Below are 18,094 nucleotides of genomic sequence, written 5' to 3'. Positions count from 1 at the left end.
GAAGTCTAATATTTATAATAACAGCACAAAAATGGAAATTAACCCTTAAGAGTACTTGGGGTCCAAATGACCCTGAACTTTTAAAATGACAAAAAACACAGTAATTTTGCCCCCAAGTGCTATTAAGGGTTAATTTCCATTTCGCTATCTTTCCATTAGAAATTCCAAATATTGAAAATTTTAAATATTAAACTAAAAAATTATACTTAATTAGAAGCTCAACGTCTGTAGATTTTAAAACTATAAACAGTTTTTAACACTTTTAAATATTGTAATTGTCACGTTCCTAAGATAACACTTCTAAAAAAACACAGTTTTTAGTGAAAACTTAAAAGTGATAATATCTCGAAAACTGCACTTACGATTATAAAATTGTTTCCATATTAGTTTCCGGCATGCCCAATTATGAAAAAATATTCCAAGGGAGTTTTTTCCCTTTTCTCATTTTTCCTATTCAAATTCTATGTTAAAAAAACGAAAAGGGAATTTTTTTCATGATTGGGCTGAAGATTTTTTGCACGAGGAGGACTTTTTGGCTGTCGTGTTTTTAAACAATTGAAAGTATTGCGTTTGCCAAAAATATAAGCGACCCAAATCACACATTGAAAATTTTGAGATATTTTTAAGGTCCGTATTATGCATTGTTTTTGTTGTATAGCGGTATGTTTTCTCTTTTAGAAGTTTATAAGAAATTAGAGTTTTCAAAATGAGAGCATTGTTGACCTAGAATATTGTAATAAATATTCTGTATTTGGAAATATTTTAATGTACATACATATGTATGTACTTTTGTCAAATTAGCTCAGACAGATATTTGATCGACCGGTCAAACTGGATTTTGAAAGACATAATTAAAGAAAAATCTACATAATAGCATCCTTACATCTAATCGATACAAGCTAAATTGTTAAAAACTTACAATAGTAATGATAATTTGCAAATATGAAAACATAGAGCGGAAACTGGAAAAATGTGATTTTTCGATTGTAAGCCAAAATGGAGTCCTAATATGAAGGAAATAGTTAGAAAGGTATATGTAATTATGTATTCCTGTAAGGCATTAAGAGGTAAATCTTAAACCTCAAATTATTTATTGGATTGGATGTATCACTTGTATGTGGGCCGATAATGGACGTACATACCCATGCCTTCTTCGATGAACGGGAGAATAGAATAGGGGCTCTGATTATTATAGGAGATCGAAGCTACTGAGGCACGTGCGGAGCGGATTTTGATACGGACATCGGTTACGAGGGCTTGACTTGGTTACAAGACGAAAAGAGATAAATTCCGACTTGATTGAGAAACACTATGGAATAATTCTCCTAGATGTATACGCATAAAATCATTGTATGAATCTATGGGCAACTCGACATTGAGAGAAAATTAGACATGAGCAAACCTGAATTGAAGAAGTAGGTATGGGTTCAGTACATAATGGTCTTAAATTAGCGCGGATGACATTTGCTGATGATGAAGCGAGAAAGATTATAACATTATTATCTTCCTCCGTCTATGCTGAATGCTTATCACGCAATCGTCTTAAATATGTTGGTTCTTTTTTCTTCCAGAATCTAGAGGTCTATGGTCACAAAGGATCGAAGGATGACTAAACTGTACCTATAATGCAGATTGGCTACAAGGCAATAAAGTCGACCAAAGTCTTAATATTCGAGAGAAAATATACAGTACTCATTTTAATTGAAACACTAAATCTTTAGCCACAATAGGTTTCGTAATTTATCAATGTGTTTCCCAATTTAATATATGGTATAGGAACTTTGAGTATTGCTTGGTGCTCTTTCCCGTAATATCATAGAATTGTTTTTATGTTGAAATTCTGTAATGTTATTATTACCCTGGCAACTGCAGCACCGGAAAAGTTTTTATATCTGATAATTCTAGGATCTTTGATGAAAACAGACTGAAGGTAGCGCAAAGTCTTTGGAATTGCTAATAGATACTCACTCTCCAGGTTTTAAATTTGATTAAAGAATGAACTCCGTACTGGAAGCCCTCCGGACATTAGCAATCCATATAAGTGGCATAAGTGATGGCTCAGTGGTAGAGTATCCAAAACCGAAACCGAAAACCGGTCAATCGGTTTTTTCATCTTTGTAAACTCCTTCGTTTTCGGTTTTTTAACATTTCGTTTTTTTGACAAACCGGTTTTTGTAAGACGGTTAATCGGATTTAATGAAATATATTTTCTAAAGCTCATTCAAACATATTTATGAAAATCTTTGATACCATTTTTAAAAATATTGATTTATTTTATAAAAAATTATAGTATATTACAATATTTCGTAAAAGATATAAAATAATTCCATAAAGATAGAGCATTAAGAATTCAAAAATGCTAAATTTCCGAAGATTAAGTACACAATTCTTAAAACATTTCTTATTAGCGTCCACAAATAAAAATTAATTTAAGCAGACCTTTTTCATATTAAATAAAAATTTAATATAAGCCGGTTAACCTGTTTTTTGGAAGACAAAAACCGAAACCGTTTAACCGGTTTTTTTTTAAATGACAATAAACAAAACCGGTTTTTTTAAAAACACACTTTTTCGGTTAAACCGGTTTTGTAAATATGCCGGTTTTTTGGACACACTAGTCAGTCGACGAAGAAAAAATAACGAGTGTTATGAAGTATTTTAGGAGTTTAAAATCTGCACGTCATGTTAATATTTTCCCAGTGTTAATTTTATTGTCAGATATGACCTTTCAGCATATTATTATTATATAAAACACTGGTTTACATATCACAATCCTCTTATATGAAAGAAAGGTCCATGGATCTTGGCTAGTTTAGTACTTCGGAAGAGAACCTTCCCAGGTGGTTCATTATTTGAAGGGATACGTGATATAGGAATTAAATGAATGGGCACGATGTTTAGGGGCTAGGAGGCAGTTGTGTTATTCATCGAATCCACTTGTGTTGTCATTATCATTGTAATGGTTTATAACATATCCTAACTGGATTTAAATTAATTACGTTTTTAATTATAGATTAAAAAATATTACTGAGTTTTTTGCTATTACTAGAAGTACTTATAAAGCACTGTCAACCAGCCAAAAATAATTTTGTTGTTCCACCTATTGCCAAACTAGTGGGAGCTTACGATTTTTGACAAACGTGGAAAGATTGCGACTAATCGTTAGCTCAGTCTACGTTCAGTGGACTTTTATTGTTTGGTAGGGAAAGAACTTAGAGTTTATGTGGAAACGTGTTCAAAAGGGTTAGATGGAAGTTTCATTTCTAAAAGTAAATATAGAAATTCAGCATGGAAGTCTGTGTAAATTCAGAAGAAATAATCTTGCAGTTGCTGAATTATGAAATATTTGCAGTTCTGTGAAAGTACCCTTCAAAATTGCTAGTGAAAAAAGTAACACTACTTTTTCCTCTTAAATATTTGTCTCTTCTTACATTTGATAAAAAAGAAGGATAAACCCGAATTCACAATAGGACAAAAGGGAAAAGTGAGAAATCTCCGCGGAATATTCTGAACTTTTGTATGAACACATGTCGGACCGTATAGTTACCGAAGTTCATTACATTATAAACAACTGCATTGCAGGCGCCTACTTACTTTACGCTATTTAATATCAAATTCTAGCGAGTCGCGTGGCCCAAGATACTTTACTGAGTATGTGTGTATGTATTTATCGTTGGTCTCATGTATTGTATAAAGGCCCTAACTCAAATAATTTGAAATTTAGAGGAGAACGTAAAAACGTAATATAAACTGTATTATCAATTGCTTATAAAACCGTTATTTCAGATACTATTGCATTAATTTTTTGTGAAATGTAGTGGAATCATTAATGAACCCAATTTCAAACAAATGTAAGTTAAGGCCTTTCTACATGAGACGAACGGTATGTACATATGTATATATAATTTGATTTTGGGTTATAATATTTTAAAAATACCCAGCAAAAATTACAAAGAAGTAGTTTAAGCAGGGGTTTAAATGAAATTGTTCGATTTAGGTGAAAAATTTATGTTTTTTCACATTAGCGTACCAGCAAAAAATTACATGACAAATAAGTCATGACGAAGATTTAGGTAAAACATGCAAAACATTTTTATATTACCGTTTCATTAGAGGATATGTGTTTATGCGAGTATTTAAATAGTCGGCTCTTTATTTTAATGATTGCATAGGACCAATGCAAGTTTTTTCATTGGTGAAACACATTTATTGTTTATATTTTAAAAGATTTTCATAAAAAAAAATCGTCAAATGCATTGAATTTAATTTAAAAGAATTATTTAGATTCTTAACCCTCCGTTATTCGCAACTGATCTGGTTGATACAGGCAAACATTTTTTTATTGTTTTTTTTTTAAACACCCTAAATTTTAAACTATTTTTTTGATCAAATAATATTTTTACTGCAGTTTTTTTTGTATTGCTCTATTAAATACATTGCATTTAATATTAAGTGTGTTCGCGTACTTTCCAGTAAAAATTATCCAGTAACTTTAATTTAGAGCGTAAAAATACATTTACTCTCAATCTAAAAAAATATCCAAAAAAGTACGCGAACAACAATTTGTAAAAATAAGTAGTATTTTATTATAAATCAATTTAAAACGTTTGTTTTGTGTTATTTTACTTATTTTCTTTGCTAGGCTTGTAAATTGTGTTAATTTTCAACTTTTTTGTTTTATTTACATTTGCAACAATTTGTTTTAAATATTTTTTATGTTGATATTTTTTACTGGACAAAAAATGTCCAGTAAAAAATATCATGTTCTCTATATACGAACTGTCGCTTTTAATACTCTCTTGCTCTCTCGTTACAACTTTTTAAAAGTAAACGAACGGAATCCCGTAACTTCCAGTGATAATTTGTACAAATTATTACAAATTATCAAGTACGCGAACAAAACTATTGTTTTCATGTTTTCGAAATAAAAAGTGAAGAGATTATTTTAAAACGCTCCATTTTTTATTGATATCAATTTGATGCATTGCGACTAGTCTCGATTGAAAATGATTGCGACAAACGGAGGGTTAAATTTCGAAACCAATTACGCATTTTTTCAAATATAATTTACTAGGACGGACCTCTTAAATCGTTTAATAAAAAAATATACATTACTAAATTTTGAACGATTATTTGAAAAAATTTAATGGTTTTTGTCTTAATTTAGTATTAAAAAATTCCAATGATTGAACAGATTTTTTTAATATTTCCCGGGAATGGAAATATCCGGAAAATTAGGAACTCTTCTATTGAAATTTTAATCTAATAAAATTTTAAATTGAAGTGAAATATTTAAATTCTCAGATCATATTTTAAAACTGTTTTGGATGATATTTTGAAGTGCTTGACGAATTTATTCGAATTTATGAAGTCATTTAAAATCTTAAAACTACTTCTAAATTATTTTGCTGGGTAATGGAATTATGCCATTTCTAGTGTTGTAGTGATTTTAATAAATATGTATGCTGACTATAGAACGCAAATATGATATTGAAATTTATAGTTTTTTTTTTAAACAAAAATAACAATTGGAATAAAAATTTAATTGTGCAATAATATAAACTAACATAAAAAACATTTAAACACAACAAAAAATAAATCAATTGCACACATTTTTTAAATTGAGCTATGTAATTAATATTGTTATGTTAATCTTTTATAAAATACATATTTAACAAAATTATTAAAAACAAGTTTGAATAAAAATTTTTAAATTGAGTTAAAAAATAAAACAATTGAAACTAAAATTATTCCTTGTTTTTATTCTCCTCTACTTCTTCATCATCAGGACACGGTCGGCTAAGGATTTCCTGACAAAGTGCAATATAGTCCTGTAAATATATATAGTACATGCACGTGTGTATGCATATGTTTTTGATAGCATGCGCGGGTGGGTGTGAGTGATCGGTTGTGGGCGCATTAATGGCATGATTTAATATGAGCGAGTAATTTGAGTTTTATGTAACATATAAGGTATAAATATGGCAAGTGTGTCGGCAAAAGAAAAAAAGCAAAAAAAAAAAAAAAGATTAATTAAAAATAATGAATATATATATTTAATAGGACGCACACATTGAATAACACAGTGGTATTACCTTAGGAAGGAATTAGAAGATACATATTTAAATTTACACAAAACATCAACAAGGAAAACCATGTAGTTTTTTTTAATACCGAAAGTACTTCTTAAATCATTTTCTAAATCTAAATACATATGTACATTAGAACGTCTTTTTTTCATTTTTTTTTTTGAAATTCCTTCATGCACATCGATTTTCTTAATCTACTTTAAAAACCGAGAATTTTGGAGTATAACTAGAGTTTTTCTTTTCCCGCACTTTTTCATTTCACGGGAAATCGGAATTAATTTTGAAATTTCCCGGGATCCCGGAAATTCCCGCCTTGAATAAATTATTCAATTTTAAGAATGTAGACTTCGTTAAAAATCTAAAAAAGTCTTTGGTTTTAAAATGTTATGGGATACAAATAAAAAACAATCCAATAAAAATTTAATATAAAGAGATAAACTGCCTCGATTTCTAATTTTGGTTATATACAAATCTGTCATTTCAATTTCCATTAGATTTTGTTCTACTTTAGTTATATTCCAACTAATTCTGTTAATTCGCAAAAAATAAATATTTTATTTTTTTTAATTGGCAATGTTTTGCTTACAAATACAAAATTTAAGTAACGATGTTAATTAAAACTTGATGGAAACTCAATAATAATTAATAAAATTAATCCCACGGAAGGGGATTGGTTTTATTCCAAAAATTTTCTTTTTACTCTTTGTGAAAAAGCAAAATACTAAAATAATTCCACTTTTGATCGGGATAGAATTCTGTGGCAGCCCTGAACATTCACAAGTTTTTGAAATAATTTGAAAAATGAACTTGTTGTTGGTCTATTTGGGTTAAATCTTTTTGTTGTATGAATCTTTAGAGAAAGTCAAGTTCAAAAAAACATCACATAAAACAAAAGAAAATTATTCCCGGGAATTCTCGCACAATTTCCCGGAATTTTGGGATTGAACATTTTGCGGAATTCCCGGGATTTACCGTCCCGGGAATTCCCGTAAAATACTCTATGTATAACACTTTAATATTGATGATCGGGATGTGGTCCCTAAATCGTTTTTTTAGGCAAAATGGCTTCCTTGAAAAATTTTCCTTTTACTCAAGCAGTTCTTAACGGATTTGAACCTAATTACATGCATTAGAAAGCTCGAACTCAAACAGTTCTTAACGGATTTAAATCTAATTACAAGCAAAAATTTAAAAAAAAATATACATATGTTCGTTTTTGAAAATCTGAATATTAATATAAAACCATCGAACAAAATGGCAATGTTGCTTCAAGAAACATTTAGAAAATTTTATAAGCTTTCTAATGCATGTAATTAGGTTCTAATCCGTTAAGAACTGTTTGAGTTAGATGAAAATTACTAAAGCAAGATTTTTGTTTATTGGAAATATTATGAAAATCGACGTGCAACAAAGAATCTCGAAAAAAGTGTAAAAACTGAGACGGTCTAATGTACATATGTTGTTAAATCAAACACAATAATACATAATTTTTAGTGTTCTGATAGAATTTAATTTGACTATACGATTAAATTACCAAACTAAGTTAAATTAAAAAAAAAATATATATAAGTTCACATTTAAAAAAATATATAATAAACAAGTAAGAGTGCTATATTCGGTTGTGCCGAATCTTATATACCCTTCACCATATATACTTTAAGATAAACACTAAAAAATTTAAATGAAAAAAAAGTTGATTTCAACCGACAGACATTGCTACATCGACTCCGCTCTCTATAACGGACTAGACTACATATAATTTATGGGTTCGCAAAGATTGGGATAATAAGCATTTTAGCTGGAAGTCAAGTGTAAAATAAATTGAATTACAGTCATAAGTGCCCTGGAAACGATCAAATAAACCCGTCAATCAGTGCATATGTGTGAGTGTCGTAAGCTTGAAGCTTTAAAGGAGACGTACAAATAAATACGTCAATCACCATTTGTATTTGGACGCACTTTTCATTATTACCAAAAATCTCGAAGAAACTGAAGTTTTTTTAGTTAATCAGAGACGTAAAACACATAATATGAAAGCAAATGAAATTTGATTGTCAATCACAACAGGAGACGATCAAATAATGAGTCTTCAAATAAAAAAAAATAAAAACTTTTTGATTTTCATCAATCATTGCCGACAACGCGTACGTGTAGCCGATAAAGAACGACGGCACGCACACAACTATTGATCGTCTCCAAAGCACTTTACATTCAAATTTCAAAGTATTTTCTATACAGAAAAAAGTTTCAACATAAATATTATGATTTGATTTCAATTCATAACATTTATAAATAATTTCGTAAATAGTATGATGTATTTCATATTTTATGTTTTCAAAAAAATCTAGAAGGCTTGAAAAATATTATTTCAATTTTATCTTCTTCTTTCTAATATATAAAAATCTCGTGTCACAATGTTAGTGTTTAGTCCTCCGAAACGGCTCAACCAATTTTTATGAAATTTTGTATGTATGTTTGGTAGGTATGAGAATAGGTCGTAAAGTATATTTCATGCCGCTAGGTCATTAATGAGACCCTATCCAGAATTTATTTTTACAATTTGTTGCCCAAAAGCTATTTTTCGCATTTTATTTATTTGGCATTAAAAAATACGATATTTAAGTATTTTGTATGAGCAATATCCAAATATCAATATTTACCTATTTTTATGAAATTTTGTACATATTTTTGATAGGTACGAGAATATTATATTTCATACCGCTAGGACATTAGGATGTCCCTATCCACCCATTTTTTAAATATTTTTCGCAAAAAAATTTTGTTTGTATTTCTCTTCATTTGGCATCAAAAATACCAATAATGCCAAATTCACTTAGAATACATTCGTTATTTTTTATTTAACAACCAAAATATTCACTAGAAATAATTTGTATGGCAGAACAACGTTTGCCGGATCAGCTAGTTTACATATATTTTTATGTTCTTCAAAAATTTTAGAAATTTTCATTTGAAAATTTTATATTTTTTTATGATTTTCAGCTACAAAATGAGAAAATATGCGCGAAATTCACTAAATTTTGTTAAAAGGATGAAATGCTTTAATGTTTGTTGATGTTTTATTATGATTAATGATATTTTTTAAGTTTCAGATATTTATAATTCATCTTAATATATTGGCCTATATATGGCTACTATGCAAACATTTTTGAAATATTTCACTAGATAATACAATTATAATGAAATTTATTATAAAATAGCATACAATTTACTTAAAAAATCAAAAATTATCCGTCATGTACAATTTTATAATATTTATGAACATGTTCTTATTCTGAATGAACTTCTTTTTTCTGTGTAGGTATTTTGTAATCACAAGATTTTTACTTTTTTGATATTTTTATATTTTAGAATTTTGAGATGTTGCTCACAAAATTAAACTTATTAGCGGTATTCATGATGATGAGCTCTTGGCCTAGTAAAAAACAGAAGAGCCATTTACAGACAAACAATTATATTTCTAATGTATTTTGTTTTTAGTTTGTGCTAATGTGGTCTTTTACTACATTACCAGACGAATTACTATATATTGTGAATACCACTATTGCTTCTAGCTATAGCAGAAAAAATGATTTGGTTGTTATAACCTTATTTGTTGCTAATCGAATAATTCATTCTTAATGACCGAATTTTTCTGCTGTAGTTTAAAAATATTAGTTGGTCAAAAATTAGGTCAATTCACATTATCAACTGCTGCTAGAAGCTAAATAATCTATGGATATAAAGGAATCAATCAGCAACATATTTGGTAATTACAACTGAATCTGAATACATATTTCACACGGTCTACTATTTGGTGATATTGTCATAATGTCCTAATATATTATGATAGTTTAAACAAATTTTTGTTGTGTTTCAAACAAAAAAGTTCTAAGCTAATAAGACTATTTGAACTATGTTTATTGTTTTGTTATAAAATAATACTTTTTTTTGTTTAAAACAACTATTATATTAGGACATTATGACTAATAGCAGACCATGTGAATACCCCAATTGTAACTTAAAGAAGCGTTTTAAAAAATTCCTGAAAATTTATAAAAAAAATGTCACGCCTAGTAACCCTAGTTTTGGTACAGTTTCTGTCGAAAAAGTACAATTTTTAATGCAGATTGCTACAATTTTTAAATTCCATTTGCCATCCCTGTTTCACATAGTTTTTTTCATAGAGAAATACAATTATGAAAAAAAGTCCCCGGGAATTTTTTCCCTTTTCGTTTTTTAACATAGAATTTGAATAGGAAAAATGATAAAAAAAACTCCCGGGAAATTTTTTTTCATAATTGGGCCAATAATAAGAGCGTAAACTAGAAAAAAACTTAAACCAAAATTTTTACTAACTAATAAAAAATATGAGAATCAATATTTGGCCAAATATAGACACTTAATGATGAATTGTGGGATTTTATTTTAATTTTTTCTATCATTTTTATTTAATGTTTTAGGGCAATTTAAGATTAATTAATAGTATATTTCAACTCTATTACAATAAGAATTTCCTATTATGTCAGTTTTAAGAATTAAAATCAAAATATGTAGTCATATATTCTAAAAATTTTAATCTAATCCAATCGGAGTATTCAACAAGCGCAAAATAGCGTTCGTGTCATAATAAACAAATTTGGAAAAATTTGCTTAGTCAAATTCTTAAATTTTTGGGAAATTTGACCTTTGGGTCAAAATATGGAACATCAGAATTCTTTTTTCCCCCATTAACACGAAGCCTGGTTATGGCCTAACTAATAGTTATACTGTCGGTTAAAAATATTTTTATATGAAAACTGTCAGTTTAACTATTAGTTAATACATAATCAGACTTCGTGTTACTGGGGGTTAGAGGTATGGTTCCTTGGACAAAGTTTCTTATTTTGATCCCTAGAATACGATTCTCCTTGTCACTTGAGCGATTTTATTGCGTCCCTACAAATCGACCCGCCCTTATATATACAATATTAAATGTACTCTTGCCATCGCAATGCATCGATAGTGTGAAACATATTATCCATATTTTAAATTATTTGTTGTCAAATAAAAAAGTCGGGACACCCATTGAGCTGATTTTAGACTTACATATGTATAAGTTTTGGACAATTCTTTTAATTATAAACATATATTTCTAAAGAACCAATGTTTGAAATTTCATCAAATTTGGTTTAATCGTTTTGAATAAACTCGTTTTTATCCATTACATCCATGGTACATTTTCTTCCCATTGCGATGATACAAATTTTGTTCAAATAAATATCAGTATCATATCGCAGCTCATAATAAAAAATTCATGTCTATGTCAATTTATAGAAAACCCTATTTTATGAAAAAAGTAAATACGATTTTTACTCTTACTTATTTCCTAACCATCCCACATAGGTCTGGAGTCTAGTTTTTTTTGGCCAAAACCATATACTTTCTTTTTTACGTTGAAAATTAATTGAATACTAATAAGTGAGAGGTTGAAATAAATTTTAGCACTTTTTAACCCTTTTGTGACCAATAAATAAATTTTGAATTAAATAATTTATTATTAATGTGCTAATATTTCACACTCTAAAACTAGATTAATTTCTCTCAACACTTTTCAAGATTTCGTTTTATTCTTATTTTAAGTCTGTATTAAAAAATGTATAACTTAAAATATAAATTTTTGAGGTAATAATTAGCTTAAATAATGTAAATTTTACATTAAACGGGCGAGTTGTAGTAAAATAAAAATGATTGCAAATATTTCCCAACATATTGGATTAATTTCGATTTTTAAAATTTTTCTCAACACTTTTCAACATTTTGTTTTATTCTTAATTAACTGTATTAAAAATTAGAACCAAAAAATGTTTATGACCAAAAAAAATAAATTTTTTTAGTAATAATTTGCTTAAAAATTTTTAATTTTTCATAAAACGGTCAAGTTATGGTAAAGTAAATTGATTTCAAATATTTTCCACCATATTGATCTAATTTCGGGTTTATATAATTTTCTCAACACTTTTAACCATTTTGTTTTATCTTTGTTAAAGTCTGCATAAATATTCAAACTATATTGTTAGTGCAATTTTTAACAAAACGGGCAAGGTATGATAAAATAAATTGATTGCAAATATTTTCGTACATATTGGTCTAATTTTGGGTTTTTATATTTTTCTCAGCACTTTTAACCATTTTGTTTTATATTCATTTCTGTATAAATAAATATTCAAACTATATTTTTTAGAAAAAGTTAGCCGTTATAAAAAGTGCAATTTTTAACAAAACGGGCAAGCTATGATAAAATAAATTGATTGCAAATAATTCCCAACATATTGATCTAATTTCGCTTTTTTATATTTTTTTCAACACTATTAACCATTTTGTTTTATTCTTATTTAAAATCTATATAAAAATTCAAATCGAATATTTTAAGTAAACATTTGCTTTAGTGTCCATTATTAACAAAACGTGAAAGTTATGATAAAATAATTTGATTGCAAAAATTTCCCAACATATTTGCCTAATTTCGGGTTTTTTATATTTTTTTCAACACTTTTAAATATTTTGTTTTATTTTTAATTAAAGTCGAAGTTTTAATGAATATAAATAAAATTTTTGAAAAAAACTAAATTTTTGAAGCAAAACGAATCTTAAGAAATTGCTATTTTTTAACGAAACGGGCAAGTTATGGCAAAATATATTGATTGCAAATAATTCCTAACATATTGGTCTAAGTTCGCTATTTGATAATTTCTTCAACACTTGTAAACATTTTGTTTTATTCTTAACTGAAGTCTGTATAAAAATAAAAAAAAATAATAATAATGAATAAAATATATCTAATATAACTTTTGACATATAAAATATATATCATCAACTATAATCTAAATAAGAAATATTTTATTATTTTCTTTATTTAACTAAAAAAATCTGTTGGATAAGCATAGTACCAACATGATAGGAATATATACTTTTTTTAATTTATGAAAAATATTTTATTTTTGTTTCATCGCGGTCTAATGCGTAGTAGGTTTTTCAAAAAACAAAAGTCCAAAATAAATATATTTCAAGTGTTTACTTTAACATTGTAGTACCAAAAATGTCATTGCAAGATTTGAGTTTTGGCGATAAATTGGTTTTATTCTTTTGTACTTTAAAAGCAGAGACCGAAAATAACAGGTTCACATTCATTTCAATGATAATTTCTCATTCGCAGCCATTTAAAAATAATTTTTTGTGATATATCACTGAGAGAGTGATTTATTCGAGAACATTTTAGGTTTGGGGTTGAGAGAAACAGAAAAGAAACAAACACAAATAATATGGATGAGTGATTTATAATTTATTTTTTTTGTAAAGGTCAGCTTGTGACTTTTATTTGCGAACATGAAAAATAAATCGCAAAAATGCATTTGATGCAAATCAACGCTTAAATATATAAAATTTATCAAAAGATTAATAATAATTTAAAAAAAAAAACTTCTCATTTCTGTTACTCAGACTTCATTACTTCATACTTATCATATTATTTCCATAATTTGTTAAAAATTACTAACAATATGTTATTGTATGTAAATAAAAGAGAAAGTAACATTTATTAAGAACAAGAACAAATGAATTGTTTATCTCACACCAAACCATTAAAAAACAACAAAAACGAATAAAGGTCATACCAAACCATTTAAATAAAAATCATTTTATAACAGTTATTTTCAGTGATTTATTTTTATCACAAAAATATAAATCACAATTTGGGTTTTTTGGTATATGGACGAGTTATTTTCGATCTCTGTTTAAAAGTAATCAATTCAATCCTCTGAGAATTCATTCTTTATAGAATTAATTCCTTATTAAAGCATTAAAATTTTCTTGAATTAAAATCCACTAAAATAGCAAAGTTTTGAAAAGTTGTTGAAAAGTTGTAAATGTTTGGCCACGAATTGACATGCCATCGTATAAGTAAAAAGTATATATCGTAACCTTAAATGCAAATGGACTTAACTACACTTTTATTTTTTTTACAGGAGAAGCAAAAAACTTTATACAATCAATAATAATAAAGTAAAACGTCCTTTTGAATTTCTTTAATAAACAAAGTGTATACTTTGACACAAACATTTATTGAAATAATGTGATTGTTTTAAAAAATACCACTTTTTAGCGGGCACATTCATAATATTATAGTTAGCGATCTAAAACATTGTGTGATCGTAATATTTTTACATATTTCACAATAAAATCGCTGGCACATGTTATATATAATTCTTAAATACAAACATTTTCTGAAAAATCGCTAAATCTTCAGCGGTGGCCATATGCCCGAAATAATTTTCAAATGTTAATGCCATGTATTGATCTTTAGAATAAAATTCTTTTTTATTAAAATTTACTTTTTTGTGTAATTTTTTACAATTATATTGGCCTTAAAACAGGCTTTATTTAGTAAGAAATGTTTTTTTTGTTGACAACTGTTTTAAACATTTTTAAGGTAAACCCCATATTTTTGACAATTGTTTTAAACATTTCTAAATGTTAATGTTTTTCACGCGAACGAATTTGACATGGTTAAGGGCAGATCTGTATTACTTTGAAAGCACATCGATGTGCTATTAAAAAATCTAACTTTTTCCATACTCCAATTATTAAAAAATAAAGGTATTTTACCATAGAACGCCATCGAAATTTAAAACGGCAAAATATTTTTCAATATTTGCCTTAAAGTATATATTGGTGAAGGGTTTATAAGGTAAGGCACGGCCGAATATAGCACTCTTACTTGTTTTTAACCGGTTTGGCCGATTTTCAATCGAGCATCGACTTTTGGTCGGATACAATTTTTTACAATCCGAGATCTTGTAAAAAAAAATTGTTAACGGTGTAATTTAAACTTTAGTTTTGCACCAGAGCACTGTGGTTCCAAATCAAAATCTAGATGGACAAAATTATGTGGCGATCTTTTTATATAGAATTGGCATCTCCGATTCCAAAAAAAATCTTTAAAAGATCAATATAAACTTTTTTTTAAAGTTACAGTAGGGTCTAGATATACATATAAAAAACATTAATAAAAAATTAAAAAAAATACGTTTTCATGTCTTTCTGAAACTAAATTTTTAAAAAGATCTGTATTTACTATAAATTCCATTCCGTAAAAATTTTAAAAAAAAAGTATTTCGGCAGGGGCTGGCGGCTAAATTTTTTTTACAAAGACATTCCCAAGAAGTTTCTTTAAATGGTGTATAGTCATTGGACGGGCTTCGACGGTCTTTTTTTTGATAAGCTATATAACATTCATAGAAAAAAAAAAATATCAGTATATTTGAGAACCAAGTTTAAAGGACTATAACAGGAAAATGGAGAGGCCCATAAATATAAGATATACATTTAATAAAAGCCTATATCAGTGTTTATCTATGTTTTGAAGTATGAATTTCTATATGGTAAAACCATTGAGATATATCTAATTTAGTAAAGCAGTAAAATATTAAAAAAAAATAACGAAAATATGATTAAAAATTTGTTGAACTACTGGCGCTTCTGTCGAGAAAACGAAATGTCCAATTGAAAAACCCATTTGTATTGGAGGAGAGCAGATTGTCAGCTTCCGAAAAAAATTAGTTTTTCCAAATTCTGAAGATACCGATTTTCATAATTTTGCCCACCTAGATTTTGATTTGGAACCACAGTGCAGAGTTCTGAATATAAGCCCTCAGTATCAGTTTCAAGTGAAAGAGCAAAAGCAATCCAACCTACGAACTACAACTCAACTGGAAGTCTGGGCTTAATTTTATTATAAACCTTCTAGCTGTATCTAATTTGTGTAAATAATTTATGAGATTTTTTTTTAAATTATATATTTCGTAAATAAGCACATTACTTTTTTTATATATATAATTAAATTAATAAACATTTATAAATTACTAAGTATGTATGATTAATTTTATTTTTTTTTTCGTTTTTAAATATTATTTGTTTTTTAATTATTATTTTTTAATTATTGTTCATATTAAATTATTTATGAAAAATTCATTTTGTAAAACAAAAGAGAAAAATGTAAAGTACACTAATTGACAATAAAAAAAAGTGGTACATAAAAAATATAAAAATGGAAAATAAACTAAATATTATTTTTTTATTATTATTATTTTGTTTAAATGAACAGATAGATGATGATCATGATTATAATGTTAATGATATTGATACATTTAGAGATAAATTACTCTATGTGATTGATACATACAAGTACAGTACATCAAATCTTGGGATAATCTTTGTTTTTGTTTACATTCAAGCAAGCTTTTTTAACTTTTTTATATGTATGTTTTTTTATTTATTTCATTGGATATTGTGCGCTGAGGGTTTTCACACAAAACACAATACATATATGTAAATAAATGTTGATGGACATTTTGTAACATACAAAGTACGGATAGATAAGACTGTTTGATTGATAGATAAATGGCTGGTTGTTTTATTTTACAGTTACAGGTGCTGATGATGATGGTGGTGGAAGTGTTGGATTTCCTTGTTTCTAGAGATGGAGATTTAGCAAATGTTGATTGAATTCCTTCATATATAGCATTTTTAGTTTATTAACATTTTAATTTTATTGGTTTTTCGTTTTTTTGTTTTTAATGTTCAGGCATATTATTGTGTTTGAATGTTATTGGTAATAATGAGAAATGATTGATATAATGTTCAGTTAATGACACAAAGTGTTTAATTTGATTTTTGTTTTTCTTTATACAGCCAAAAAGGATCCTTATACTAAATGCACAAGAAGGTGTTTTTTAAAACAATAATAAAATAATAATAATCAAAATAGCAATAAACTAGTTAAATGAAATGAAAGCGAAACAAATATGTATATATATAAAACAAATAGATAGTGTGGGAATCATATTTCTGTCAGTTATTTACTGGTTAATGAAGTAAATGAAAATTCGTTGCTTGTATAAACATTTTATTCTTCTTGATTTTTGTTTTAACATTGTCTAATTTTTAAAATTTCCTGTTATTTTTTTGGTTGATTTAGATTAGAATTGTATTGTATTGTATGTTTGTAGTATCTAAGTAGTAAGTCAAGGTTTTGGGTATGTTTATGTTTATGTTGTTGTTTGTTCTTTATTAAATCCTGTGTTTCATTAAAATTAAACATAAAACTCTAACAATGCAGCTGATTGGTAAAAAATATTATGGATGTATAGTTCACCATATTTTTTGTTTGTTTGTATTTTTTAGGGAAAGGGAGGAGAAGAGGGACTTTTGCATCTTTCATTCATTCTTTCTTTACGTTTGGAACAACAAATGTTGTTGTTTACTCTTTTCAATTTAAGGTTTTTTCTCTATTTAATGGTTGCTGTTTTGTGTGCATGTTTTATTAATTTTTCTTTTTTTATTTGATTTTTTATAATTTTAGATTTTTTTTTTGATTTTTTATAGGTTTGTTTGTATGTATTGTATGTAAATGCAGAGTAGTTTTTTGTGAACAATTTAAAAAAAGAGGAAATTTTGTTTAAAAAGTAGTGTGTTTTGTTAAAAAAAAAATAGTTGTAGTAATAATAAAGAAAACATTTAAATAAACATAAGAGTGGGAGGAAAGGAAAAAAGGAAAAACGATATATGATTTTAATAATTGTTTTGTTACATTTAAAATAAATTTCATTTTAAATTTACCGCTCGTAGTGGCATTTTAAAGTTGGCTGCTGCCTGCAGCTGTATTTGATAAGCTAAGCTATGAATTTTGAAGCCATAAAGTCTGCAAAATAAAAACAAAGTTTATATGTAAAACATGTTGATAAAAGAAAAGTAATTAAAGGACAATTAATTCATACCTTGGAACAAATTGGTTAGTAGGCCTTTTAGGGCGATATTCAGGATGCACCATAAATAACATATGTGGAAAACCAGTACCGAAATAAGCACCATCCGTATGATGGTGACGTGATGATTTTGGTGTATAAACATCAATACATTTGGGACAATATACTTTAACCATTGCCTCGCCGGGAATATCAGATAAACCTATA

General features: G+C 27.3%; 1 protein-coding gene across 7 annotated transcripts in view; it reads right to left on the bottom strand.

Annotated features, from left to right (window-relative positions):
- Nucleotides 1-18,094, bottom strand: part of CkIIbeta (casein kinase II subunit beta) — a 28,774-nt gene that overhangs the window by 2,521 nt on the left and 8,159 nt on the right. For 4 of the 7 annotated variants that reach the window (XM_065509869.1, XM_065509871.1, XM_065509867.1 and 1 more), the window contains exons 5-7: nucleotides 17,900-18,089; nucleotides 17,742-17,823; nucleotides 5,733-5,831 (exon numbers count right to left, since the gene is read on the bottom strand). In XM_065509869.1, the coding sequence (XP_065365941.1) occupies nucleotides 5,748-5,831; nucleotides 17,742-17,823; nucleotides 17,900-18,089 (356 nt within the window). In that variant the 3' untranslated portion in view covers nucleotides 5,733-5,747. Of the gene's footprint in view, nucleotides 1-5,732; nucleotides 5,832-15,982; nucleotides 17,455-17,741; nucleotides 17,824-17,899; nucleotides 18,090-18,094 lie in introns of those variants that run through there. The other 3 variants (XM_065509873.1, XM_065509874.1, XM_065509872.1) reach the window with 3 other exon arrangements.

Source organism: Calliphora vicina, chromosome 4 (assembly GCF_958450345.1).
Source record: "Calliphora vicina chromosome 4, idCalVici1.1, whole genome shotgun sequence".
Taxonomy (NCBI): domain Eukaryota; kingdom Metazoa; phylum Arthropoda; class Insecta; order Diptera; family Calliphoridae; genus Calliphora; species Calliphora vicina.
The sequence above is the reverse complement of the archived record's forward strand: the minus strand, read 5'-3'. Positions and strand labels throughout refer to the sequence as shown.